General features: G+C 48.7%; 1 protein-coding gene across 1 annotated transcript in view; it reads left to right on the top strand.

The window, feature by feature from the left end:
* The window catches only part of LOC131212025 (mucin-2-like), a 20,917-nt gene that overhangs the window by 1,116 nt on the left and 6,886 nt on the right, over positions 1 to 12,915 (top strand). Inside the window, exons 2-3 of the mRNA XM_058205744.1 lie at positions 10,883 to 11,788; positions 12,746 to 12,791. Of these exons, the coding sequence (XP_058061727.1) occupies positions 10,883 to 11,788; positions 12,746 to 12,791 (952 nt within the window). The remainder of the gene's footprint in view (positions 1 to 10,882; positions 11,789 to 12,745; positions 12,792 to 12,915) is intronic.

The raw sequence follows: 12,915 nt of genomic DNA, 5'->3' as shown, positions 1-12,915 counted from the left end.
CGCAAGACTCTTGCGTTGAGTCGGCATCGGATCGGATCGGAGAGTGAACGAAGAAAGCCCGCATCCGCTCCTTGGCTACCTTTCAACACTGCCGGTGTGCAGCTGCAGCAGACACACACCACAAGATGGTCCGGGTTTTTCCTTAATAATTTTTATGTCTTTCTGTCGACCAACCGAACGGCGCAGATTGCATCACAATCACGGGGTTTGCGCGGAACGTCTTCGTCGCTCCGGTGTTATTGATTGCTGCTTCAGTCATTCCCGCGGCTAGATGGGAGAGTGGTTCCCTTTTTGCGTTTCGAGACACCGTCAGGTCAGGCTGCGGGTTCAACACCTCCCGGTTTCGAAAAGGTGCGTCTGCCGAGTACGCGATGCATTTGAGGCCGTAAACTTACGTGGGACGGTCGGAGTAAGACGCACCACCGGATGAAATTTGTCTTCCAACACCAACGTCACGTCACGTCGCTCTCAAGAAGCCTCACGGGCCTCGGTGCTGATGCTCGATCGAATGCTCGATAAATTTAATCGAACGAATTCCGCCATCTGAGGCCGCGAGCCGTCCTCGCCGAGACTCGTTACATAAGTGCCCAATTCATAAAAATAACAGCGACGCTCGCGTGCTGTCCGGAATCTGCCCTCGGGGCCTCTAGTTTTTGGAGCCGCATCTTCCCTGGGTCTCGCATTGGGTCATCGGGTTTCGGGTCCAACGTCACCGTTTTCGACACGTTGATTCGTTTCGCTGTTTTCGCTGTTCGCTGTTGCTCTCGCCCAAGGGCGCCCCTAGGCCATTGTGGTGCTACGGCCAACGTGCCCCCTAACGAGCGTAATTTCAAGTGCTTATTTGCTGGTTTCTTATGTGTTTTTTCGTTATCGCCCGGCTTAAGAAAATTATCCACTAGTAAGTCCGGCCCGGCCAATGGTTTGTTTGTCGAAGTCAAAGTTCATCACTTGGCCGCGTGTTCGAAAACAATCCACAAAATCTAGTTTCACGATCGATCAGCTTTCGCTGCCGTGCCACGAAACTCGGTAATCAACTATAATTAGACAGAGAAGACGAGCATCATTTGTTATCAATCAAACTGCTAAGATTAATTGATAAGAAGGCATCAAACCTTAGGAAAGGATTATTCACACCTTTGAAAAGTGGACTGTGATTATAAACAGATTAACTTCATCTCGATCGTAGCGTCCTTCTTTAAAAGCCTGTTCAATATACAAAAATATTAAAGCCTTTTCAATCAATGAAAAAAGTTGGCTACATTATTCGATGAACCAACAGGCTCAAGAGCCTTACCGATAACGGTGTATTACGGTAATCGAATGCGCTGCCGCAACAGTTATACAATCCGGAACCCTGAGCCACTCAGCTGCTGTGTGGTACAAAAATCCTTTTAACATCAAACTGCTAATCAATTGCGCACAAGCGAAGCGCACGATTTCGAGCTTTTTGAAGGATGCGCTTGTTGAATTCTTTGCCACGCTGACCACTGGTCGCCAACATATTCTGGCCGGATCTCGATAGGCTTGAAAAGGAATTTGGCTATCTGTGAGTTATTCCAAAAATATCCCCCCCAAAAAGACACACGCATTATCAAGTGTGGTCTTAAGATAGACACAATTTGCCGTAGCTCAAAATTATTCAACTCAATCCGAGTGCGCGAAGCAACCGAGAAGGTTAACCGGTCAACAAACGCACCGACCGGGGTAGTTGGGATGTTTAAAATTCCCCGGTGCTTAAGTCGAAACTTAAATCAAAAACCGGTACACGATTTAGAGGCTGCTGCGAAGTCTTCGGCCCCCTTTTCGGGGCACGCAACGAAGATCGTGACTGCGGCAGGACCTTGAAATCCGTTGTCTCTTGCTCTCTCTCCGAGGAGTACGATATTTTTATGCTAATTCGCACGCACGCACCGGCGACTCCACCCAGACCAGACAAGGGGGCCAGAAGATGATGAGTCTCACTGGCTGTTTGACGACCCCTACGCCCGACGCCCGGTTGACTCACGGTTGCATATTTTAACACGTGCTCATTTTAAAACCCTTCAAAAATTTCCATTCGTAAATCCGTCACTCGTTTCGACTGGCTGTTCGTATGTCGCGTCTTGATCCGGGGACCTGTTTCGTCTGCCTGGAGATACGGACCACAAACCACGGCGGATTCATCCTGTTTGGTGTGTTATCCAATATCGCGAACCCGAAGGGCCCCATCTATTGACAAATCGGACCGCCCCTAGATGCCCTTGAGATGGATAATAACGCTTTTGGGTTGATCGGTCGGTTATCTAACGGATGTAACCATCGAAGGGTCTCCAGAGTTTCGTCCTACGGATGAGACAATGGTGTCATGGTTACGAATGGAAAGGTTTTGTTACGATTCGAATCCCACCCGGGTGGCCCACAAATCGCTGATGGTGTAATTGGAATGTTTCGGGATTTGATTTCACGCAACCCCCGAGCCTTTGTTAATTCGAGTGTAACTAAAAAACAGGAAAAAAGTTCAGAATCAAACAATGTTATCCTTTTCCCATTGGCTTTGTTTGCAAAATGACATCAATACGGTAAACCCTCGCACCATCCTAATTAGTCTTCGTTTTTTCTACTTGAGAAAAATAATATTGCATCAAGTTTATGGCCATTGCGAGCCCACGCGCATTGCGTTAACTGTCACCGCATTTAACAGTTTTGAAAAATGACATAATTAAGTGAGATCTTTATGCCCAGCCCGTGCGTTACGCCGCCTGACTCATACCGGCTACCATCTCGATTGCAGTGTCCTTCGTTCGAACCACCCTTAGCCGTGGCTATTCTTTATGCAAATCCATCAGCGGTACATAAAACCGACCCATCGCAGTGCGGGACCCCTTGGTCACCAGCCGATTCAATCATTAATCAACACGCTAATGCTCTTTCGGGTGCAACAGCGATGCTACACGATGTGCGTTTTGGGTCAACCCGGATCGCCGGGGGTTCTGCAACTATTCGCTGTCTTCTAAAAATAAATGCCACCGTTTTTGGCCACCTTCACCGTGATCAATGCAAAGAAGTGCCGATGATGAGCCAACATCAATCAATTTCTCGGCTCGGCTTTGGAGGGCGCGATCCTCGCACACTTATCACGACTCCTCGGTCTTCATGTCTCTATTCTTAGAAAGGTCAAAGTCGTTGGCCATTTGTGCCGGTGTGGAGTACGGGTGAATCACATCCCGTCCCATCAACCGGCCCATTTGATAAATGACACCTGTTGGCCACTTCGCCGATCGATAGAGGTATTGGAAAAGAATAAGGTTTGAAGTGTTTTCTTCGATGGTCCTCGTCCCATTTTGGGGGGTGTCGTCATTTTTACATTCATTTGACGCCATCTGAAAGACAGATTCAAGGTTACTTTCCCATTGCTTACACACGGTAAGTAAGTTATAATTAAAAAAAGGTTATTTTTAATGCAAATTGTTTACGTTTAGTTTAACGATTATTGCGAATAGTATGCGCCAAAGAGTGGTAAACTAATTTAACCTAATTTTTAAGCTCCGCACGTAATACTTTTAACTTTCTCCGCGAGTTTCCTGAGAGGATCCAGAGGTCGAGTCGCACAGGGAGCGAATGTTGAGTTTAAATGACACTTTTTGCGCCTTTGTGCTTACGTTACGTTAGAGGAAGGATAAGTGGATGCTAATTATTTTTCGCATCTCTTTTGCGGCGTCCTTGTCTGGTTGTTACACACTGTTACGCCAACTGTAAAGCGGGTGTCGTATTTTACATAATTGTAGCTTAATCGGGATTAGCATCAATCTAACCTCCGTCGGGTTTTGCTGTCGAATTTTATGGAGGCTCAGACATCATCTTATTCTCTGTTTTACAAGCCCCTTTCTTTGTTTGACTCCGGGTACTTACTACGGGTACTTATTCTTCAACTCAACTCTTGTTGAGAATTGCCCCTATTACGCTTACACGGGCCACCATTACTGTAGCGTATCGCAAAAAGCCCATTTCGGGCCGCCACTGCTATTTGTGCCCTTTCTCTTACGAAAGATCGATGACACAATAGAGCGGACACAATGCTACCGAAATGGAACCAATCGTCTTGTGACATTTGACCGTTTCCAGTCCAAGATTGGCAGTTGATGCCCCGACACACCAAACAAATTGACTCCATTGACTTGCGAGAGCAGTAATTATGACGGTGCGTACGGCATTAGCCTCGGACCGGCGTGGCTCAATTGCGTTCGATCATTAATCCTCTAACGCCCCAGGTCTAACCTTTCCCGAAGAGTGACGCGCATCATCTCCTTAAGTCAATCAACGAGCTGGGCCTTCCAGCTAAGTCGGTCTTTTAGTCTCACTGTCAATCAGCTAAACTACGACCCGGTCGGGCACAATGGACGATAAATTTACCTCTGATCTATCGGATCGACCAAACCGAACCTGGTTGCACACATGCGTAGAGGAAAGGTCCAGGCGATCAGTCTTCGCCAGGGGCACCCCATCATGCGCCACATTTATAAATGCTAGACAGATTACTCGTGTCTCTGATCGATCGAACGTGTGCATTTTGCAATATGCTTCTGCTGGCTGCATCTTGCACTTTTCTATCCACCCCGTGGTGCGTGGCTGCATCGAAAGCCCGTTTGACTACCTATCGCACGTGATCGATGATCTATAGACGAAACCGAAGCAAAATCCTGAATCGACCTTAGGCGAGACTTAATGTTTAAACCTTTCATAAAGCTTGCGGTCGCCCCGTTGGTCAAGATTGGATATAAAATTAATCTTTTAATGAAACACACAGGTCTGCATCAGTTTGTCAACGTTGTCCTTTCCATCAGCAAATCTCTACAAATCCCAAATCTCATCTAGACCAAGCTACTCTATACTAAATATTGACCTATTGCTTCTATCAACCGGATTTCATCGCCCTTCGATACGGTTCACGGGCACCGCTAGCTGATCAGGTGCTAGTCCCGTGTAATCGCCTTCAGGCCTAGTCTTAGCTAAATCACCAAGCTCATCATTATTCCATTTCACGAGCACCACATCAAACGGGCTGTAAAATGTCGCAGATTGTACCTTCGGGTGCTCCCTTCATCTAACCCTTCACAGGGCAACCGCTAATGCTCAAGGTCCCGTGTGCCCTTTCGCGCTAACGACCCAACCGACAGGGCTGAGCTTAAAACATTAAAAGCCCGGCGACAGCAAGCAGACAGCATAAAAAGCGGTTTTTTCGCCGTTCCGGATCATTCCGGATCGGAGGCTTCTGTAAGGTCCAGCTTCAGCTGCTAAAACGACAGTGACAAACTGACGAAAAAAAACATGAAGAAGCTAAAAATAAAACAACCAAAAAAGTGCATCTACTTATGTCTAATTTGCGTGAAAAAATACCTCGACATACCTCGTCGTTTGAAGCTTTCCGAAGTGGCCGCGGACCGAAATCCTCATCAATCACGCGGTGAAGCAAAGAGATCCTCGCGAGGTTTTCGGACTGAACAATTGGCAAAAAATGCTAAAAGTGTGCAAAAGTCGATGAGAAAAAGCAAAACATTACGAGAGAAATGGAAGAAGTCAAACCTGCACCAGCGGTGTTCCCGATGATTTCACGCTTCAGAAATCAAGCGCACCGTTGCAGCTCACGGGCCAGTTCGTTAGGTTCACTTTCTCGCAATTTGTGGCGCTTCTTTTGGACCCCTCGAGGGGAGTACACTTCGGTAAACATCATCGATTGGGGGCTCAAAATTGTTGGCAGTGCGCGAATCCACTGCAAGATGTGAGCGTCTCCTCCTTTGGCAGCGATGGTTGCTTAGATCCACATTTGTGTTATGAGATTATGTGAAACGTTGACAGGTCGCGTAGCCGCATACATGTGGACCACTCGGCGGTGCTCGAGGAAGGATCGTGTGCGAGAAGGACACGGCCCTCGGTTGGACGGTGCGTCGTGATTGTTGTCGATCTTATGTCATCCCCGTCGATGCTCGGCTTTGCCCCGAGGGTAGACCCCGACGGTCTTTGATGAACGATTTCGTGACCTTGCGCATCTTGCAATCCATGTTTGGGGCGTCCTATCGGCACACCGAGCCTGCAAAGAGTAACTCAATCATTGCTCCTAAACCGACGACATGAACTACCATTTAAGCGTAGTCCTCCTCCTTTTTGAGAAACTACTTTCTTATATCGATCCTACAAAACTGGCTAATTGAGTTGACAGCAACGGCCATTGCTTGTTGCCCGTGTAAGGGGACTCAAATTGAATGTTTAATCGTAATTATGATCAAAATGAAATTCCTTTGTCGCTTCGACCTAAAACGTTCAAACCGCAGCACTCACTAAATATTCAATAACTTGGCAAAGGCTCTGGTAGCGATTAGCAAAATTGAATTACATTCCGTTTAAAATCTTTAATTAAATCTGTAATCTTTCGTTGTTAAATTGTAATAAAATTTAACGCACCAAAATGTCTACGCCTGTACTTAAAGTTTATCCAGACCTGTTGGACCTTCACACTCGAGTTCACTCATTACCCGTGGTGGAACATTATCTTCCCACCGCTCTCAGGTACCATAAATCGATTAGTATCGGTCGTGAAAGCATAGCGCACATGAGAGAACGCCTCGGGAAGCGCCTCCGTTATCGTTGTGACCTTTTCGTGACGCTCGAGGGATTTTTCGCCTTTTTGCGTTTAGCCTATATTTGGAATCGCTTCCTAGCCGACAGTTTGTGGTTTGCAAATTGACACTTGACACTTGACTCATAAATGCCGCGCAGTCTAATGAAGTTTGCGGCCTGCCGAGATGTTCCCTGGAGAGAATCCAGCATTACCTCATCGCACACTGGCCACACTCGGTTACTTGCTTTCCAATTCGATCCGTTCAACCTTAAACAGTAGCTACAGTATTTTAATTCACAACAAAATCTTACATATTTCTGAGGACTTTGCTTTAAACGAAGCTACTTTAAACGTAGCAAAGTGATCATCACCCATTATCGAAACAGCCTGGCAGCTGCGGCAAAGGTTAAGCTCCTCGACCATTCATAAATCCAGCCAAGCATAGCCAATATATCGGTGCCAGTGACCGTTCACTTCTACGAAACCGGCTCTGCGTGTACACAACGACGACGACAACATGTGTGCTGCAAGCTAAGCACACCCATTACATCCGAGCCTGCCGAACCAACCGACTGACTGCGCCGGCCAAGAGGTTAGGCCCCAAAAGGCCCGTGCCCAGGCCGACCTATTTTCGGACCGTCTTCGACCAGATAATCTTCATTTACATCGCAGCCAATCGCCGCACAGTTCCCACACGGCGTCTTGCGTATTGTGCAATGGCAACACGTGGTGCGTGTCGCGATTACTTGCGCAGCGCTCCTCAGACTCTTCGCCATTATCGCTGCATTTCAAGGCGGTGATTACGTTTTTAAGCATCACCCTGATCGTTTTATTTGCCGCCACACAGGCAAAGCGGGCTAAATATAGTATACTTGATATGCTGTAAGCTCGTGAAGTTTCGACACACCTTCCCAAAAATTCTGATTCGTGAATCATCATCACTAATGGATTAAGAAGCATCTATTTTCCCCCTTTTATTAATAGCATTCTACTTCGTGTATCTAAAATTATACGGTGTGGCGTCAAACATTTGCATATTTTTTATGTAACTCTTCTCGCGATTCGTTGCGAACACTCAACATGCGAGCATTTTAACCTTGAAAAAATACAAAAAAAACATCATTTAAATACGCTTGCAACCACTCGAAAAACAGGTTCCTTGCTGCTGGGAGCCGTGGTCGAAATCGGTGACAAAATCCGCTAATCACCTGTCGGAGGCTCTTCATCGTCTACGCTAACCTTGCCAATCGCGATTTCGATGTTGCCTGTTGCCGCTGTCCACAAATCCACTAATTTGCATGTTCACGCGTAAAATTGCCCAAAACACGCGATACGATGTCGCCTCCCGAGGCATACTGTAAACACCCTAGCCCGACATAAATAGCATAATCCGGCACGGGAATGAATGAAACATCCAAAGTCGGCATCCCCACCGTCCGCGGGCCCGACAAGTCTGATGCATCCGCTGAAATGGCAGAGGACTGGACTTCGCGACCAGAGACCGCAGTGTGGTCACAGTGGTATGTTTACGCCACCTCTCTCATGGCAACAAATATTACGAATCCAAACAGGCAAACATTAACCCCGCGTGTCGACCCGACTCTACGTTGATGCTTCCGGCCAGTAATCCGAGCTAATGTTGACGAATGGTTGACTTTTGTGGTAACCGGGAAACAAATGGCAACGGTACAACCATGAAATGAATCTTCCGGGTGCCGGATTCGGAATGATGATGTTGTTATGGCTTTAAACAGTAGTTTTATAATTTAACATAATAAAATAATAAAATAGAAACGTAGGAGAAAATAAATGAAAAATATCGGGACCATTAGAATTTACATAAAATAAAAAATATTCGCAATTCACATGAAAATAAGATAAGCCAGGAAAAGTTAGGCGGTATTTGCTCTATCCTAATGTTCATTTATTTTCTAGCAATTAAATAACGCAAACGTAGCAAAAATAAATGCCGCCAAAGCTTCAAGCGACGTTTCAATCAAATTTGTCCTCCATTTGGAACCGAATACCGAACTTTTAGTAACGGAAACTCGTTTCCCATCCACTGCTGTTCGACCTAAACTAAAATGGAAATGAAAACCACGAACAAAGCTCCGGTAAACTAAAACTGCTGACAGCGGTGAAGTGGCGAACGAACCGAAACCGAATCGTCAGTTACTTGGGTTCGGACAAATTTAATTAACAACCAAATTCCTCAAAAACCACCTGCAATTCCTGGCAAATTTCCGCGAAATGGCTTTGGTCTAGTCTGCAGCTTGGGTGATAATTGGCGCAGCGCCAGTTAGCCAACTGGCGACATTATTGTAAAACGAGGGCTTTTGGTCACTTCTTGGCTCAAACAACCGCTGGAAAATCGCGCCCGAGTGACGATAATTTATGCGTCGTGCATTAAAGTAGATTTAATGGTTCGAATAATTATTTTCTCCTACAAGATATACGAAGGCCCAATATCCTTCCACTTTCCTGGCTTTCTCGCCCAGCGCCGGAAAATTGTTTGTGTTTTTCTTTCACAAAATCATGCTTAGAAAACCGTAGAAAACGGTCAATATATTGAATAACCTACCTACAACACTCTTCTCGGCTTCGAGGATCGGCTTCTGTTGAGCTAAAACAAAATGGGGAAATGAAATGAAATTTAATTTACTATCCTTCATTGCAAGGATCGACTACAGGGCACCGTTTGCGGCTACTTGTTTATTCTTCTTCCCGGAACGAGAGACGCCAAACCGTTCGGTTGCAATTCTTCCGTAGCGAAGGGTTGGAAAAACTTTGCCACACCAAAAACCGTGCGAATAAAATATTATACCTTCCGTACCTTCGAAGCTGCGAAGATGGAAAGTTGTGAAGGGAAAACCATAAAGCTACCGTTATAATGTTATCACAAGGTAATGAAATCGATTGCAGCCCGTTCTCTGCAGTTTGCAACGCCATTTAGCTTTTGGCGCACTAATTAGCACAATCGCCCGAAAACCGCGCAGAATGGAAAAGTCTTTTCTCGACTCCCGACTGAACTCCATTCGCGACTCGCCCGGTGCTGCTATCGTGTTTCTTTTCGAACAAATTTTCCAACTGAAGCCAAGGGGAGTGCAGTCTTGGTGGAAAATTCTGCCAATCTCGAGCATCGCTGCGAATAGAATGAATTCCTTTTTTTGATGCTATTCACTCACTCGGAAACGTGGCAATAGGGAACAAAAGAAACACCATCGAATAAGAAAAAGTTACGGGCAACACAAAAAGCACGGAGCAATAACAAAGGTACTAAATAATCCTTAACAAACGGCTTAACCGTGGGGTGAGCGTAGATGGGTTCCGCCGCACACAATGTCTTCAGGACGCGTCCCAAGCGTCCCAATTCCGCACGAGAGAAAAAAGAGTGAAAAGTCGCTGTAAATCCGCCAAAAAGTGAATGCTCGTAAGGAATGTAATTTGTTTCCAGCATGTCCGTTGCAACTGGCAAACCTAGTAGAAAAAGAGACCGGTCATGGTTCAGCTTCAGTCGCTGCTCGCTGGAGCGGAAGTCGATGGCACGTCACACCGTAAACGTGCCGTATCCTTACGAGCGCAAGGAGTCACACCACGATGCTGGTACTTCCTCGTTGTGAACCATCAGTGGGTTCCAATCAGAATATAGACCGCAGACTTCACTGCACACAATGGCAGAACAAGGAAAGTCACGCGAACTATCAACCCGAGCGGTTTCGCGAATCGCGGCACTTGAGGTGGGCGCCAAAGTTTACGACACGTCAATCAAACCTCGGCCTAGAACGACGGCACCTAGTTGAGCACTCGTCAGATGAGTTTTACTTTCTTTTGGCCTCCCGCTCGCTAGTGCTGCCTCGGGGCGAACGCGTTCGTTCCCAGGATCACCACCCGTATGCTTGATGCGTATCTACGCCGCGTGGAATTCCTGAATTCCCCGAGGAGAAATTCCAATCCTTGTGCTTCCGTGTGGGTTTCCTTTTTGTGATTCCGCTAAAATGAGTTCAATTCCAATCCGAACTGGAATCCCGAGTCGAAGCGGAACGGATGCGCATTGAAACTTTCTGGCGAACAAACGCGTGAAGCAGTTCCGTTTACCGAGTGATTGTGTGGGTCGAAGTTGCATTACGTACCGCGGAGTTTGCGATAGTTCCGTCCCCAAGTTGGGCATCTGTGAGAGGGAAAACTATTGGGGAATTTTAAATTGTTATTTACTGCAAGAAACCCTTCACTCCTATAGAAGATTCTTCACTGACTGGAATACTCTCAACATCCATTCTTCTCGGCCCACAGGCAAGTCTTGGCGGGGCGCAGCTGTTCGGTCGTGGCCAGAATGCGGTGGCCCCGGCGGGCCGGAATGTCCTACGGCAAGGCGATCGCCAGCCGCAACACGATCACACGCACATCGAGACGATCGATGTCAAGTGTGACCAACGGAGCGGAATGCTCGTGACGGTGCAGTTCGAAGACGACTTCCAGGGGGTCATCTACAGTCAGGGCTACCACAACGACCCGAAGTGTCGCTACGTCCAGGCGAACCAGGGTGGCCGGCAGTTCACCTTCACGGTGCCATACGCTGGGTGCGGCAGCAAGCCGTCGTGCGCCGTGTGCGCCTCGGTCGACAACGTGCTCGTCATCCAGACGGACGACGAGGTGCAGGAGGCCTGGGACACGGCCCGCCGCATCTCGTGCAGCCAGAGCGAGCAGCAGCAGAACACCATCATCTTCAAGCCGTTCGTCGTCGACCAGCTGGAGGTGATCAATGTGCCGACGTCGACCGGCGGTGTCGACTGCTGGATGGACATCCAGCGCGGAACCTTCCCGCGGATCGAGCCCATCCCGAGCATCATCAAGATTGGCGAAGCGCTCAGTGTGCTCGTGTATCTGCGCGATCCGAAGGGCGAGTATGACGTCTCGGTGAAGGACTGTTACGCCTACGATAGCGCGGACTACGACGCTCCGAGCACCGCACGGTTGCAGCTGTCGGATAAAAATGGGTGCTCACGCAAGAAGAAGCTGTTCGGGCTGTGGCAGAAAACGACGCAGACCGGTGACTCGGGAGCCACGCTGGTGGTGCACAACAGCATCAAGGCGTTCAAGTTCCCCGATCGGATGCAAGTGTTCCTGAAGTGCGACATCGAAATCTGTCGCGGTGGCTGCGGACCTCAGGTTTGCGCGGAGGAAAACCTCATTAGCACGGTCGAAACGAGCACTAGCCGTCCCACGGTAGCACCCACTAGAGGGCGACCCGTTTTAATGACCACACAGCAGGCCCAGTTCCCAACCCGCGGAAGCCGTCCTCCGGTCACTCCGGATCCTACGGTACCGCCGCAGTACACACCAACGACAACGCAAGCCTCACGACGAGGAACCCGTCCAACGCGTCCTGTCGAAACGACTGATGCACCACCGGCACCACCTCGGCGCACTCGACCACCGAACACGCGGGCACCGACCGTGACCACCGCGGCCCCCGAGTTCGTCTGTCAACCTGGCTCTACCGATGATCGGTGTAACGATGTGATCGTAACGCAACGTCCCGACTGCTCTCGTGGATCGCGCGACCCGCGATGCCGATCACGAGGCACACGGCCAACGGCACCTCCTCCGACGACATCCACAGCGCAACCACCACTTCGATGCTTCCCCGGTTCCACCGATCCACGCTGTCCGACCACATTCCGCCCGAGCACATTCCGTCCAACGCGCCCGCAATCGCCAACAACGCAGCGCACGACGGCCACAACGGAAGCGGAAGAGTACGATGGCGTCCCGAATTGTCTGCTCCGAGCCGACGATCCTCGCTGTTCCGAGGTAGCCATCTATTTGCCCGAGATCCCGCAAGCGCAGGTCACCACCCGGCCTCCGATTGTGCCGACGGTTCCGACCGTTACCACGACCACGGCCCTTGCTTGCTACCCGGGCTCAAACGATGCTCGCTGCAGGACTCCGGTGCTTCGCTGTCCGCCCGGAACCACCGATCCTCGGTGCCCCGGGTTTGTGCGACCGCAACCTTCGACTACACCAGCTGTCCGTTGTTATCCTGGTAAGATGCTTCGACATACATATGTTGGGAGAAGAGAGCGTAATTAGTGAACTGTTTTATTTCTTACAGGTTCCTCTGATCCAAGATGTCCGCAAGCAACACCGAAGGAGGTCGCTACGTATTTACCACCAGTTGATAAGCCCAATTGCTATCCTGGTTCAAGTGATCCTCGTTGTCCGACAACTCCGAGACCCACCACTCAGCCACCACTGCGGTGCTTCCCAGGATCAAGTGATCCACGGTGTCCTCAAACAACACCAAGACCAGTACCAACTACTAC

This window comes from Anopheles bellator, chromosome 2 (assembly GCF_943735745.2).
Source record: "Anopheles bellator chromosome 2, idAnoBellAS_SP24_06.2, whole genome shotgun sequence".
Classification (NCBI taxonomy): Eukaryota; Metazoa; Arthropoda; class Insecta; order Diptera; family Culicidae; genus Anopheles; species Anopheles bellator.
This window is presented reverse-complemented; position numbering and strand designations above follow the sequence as displayed.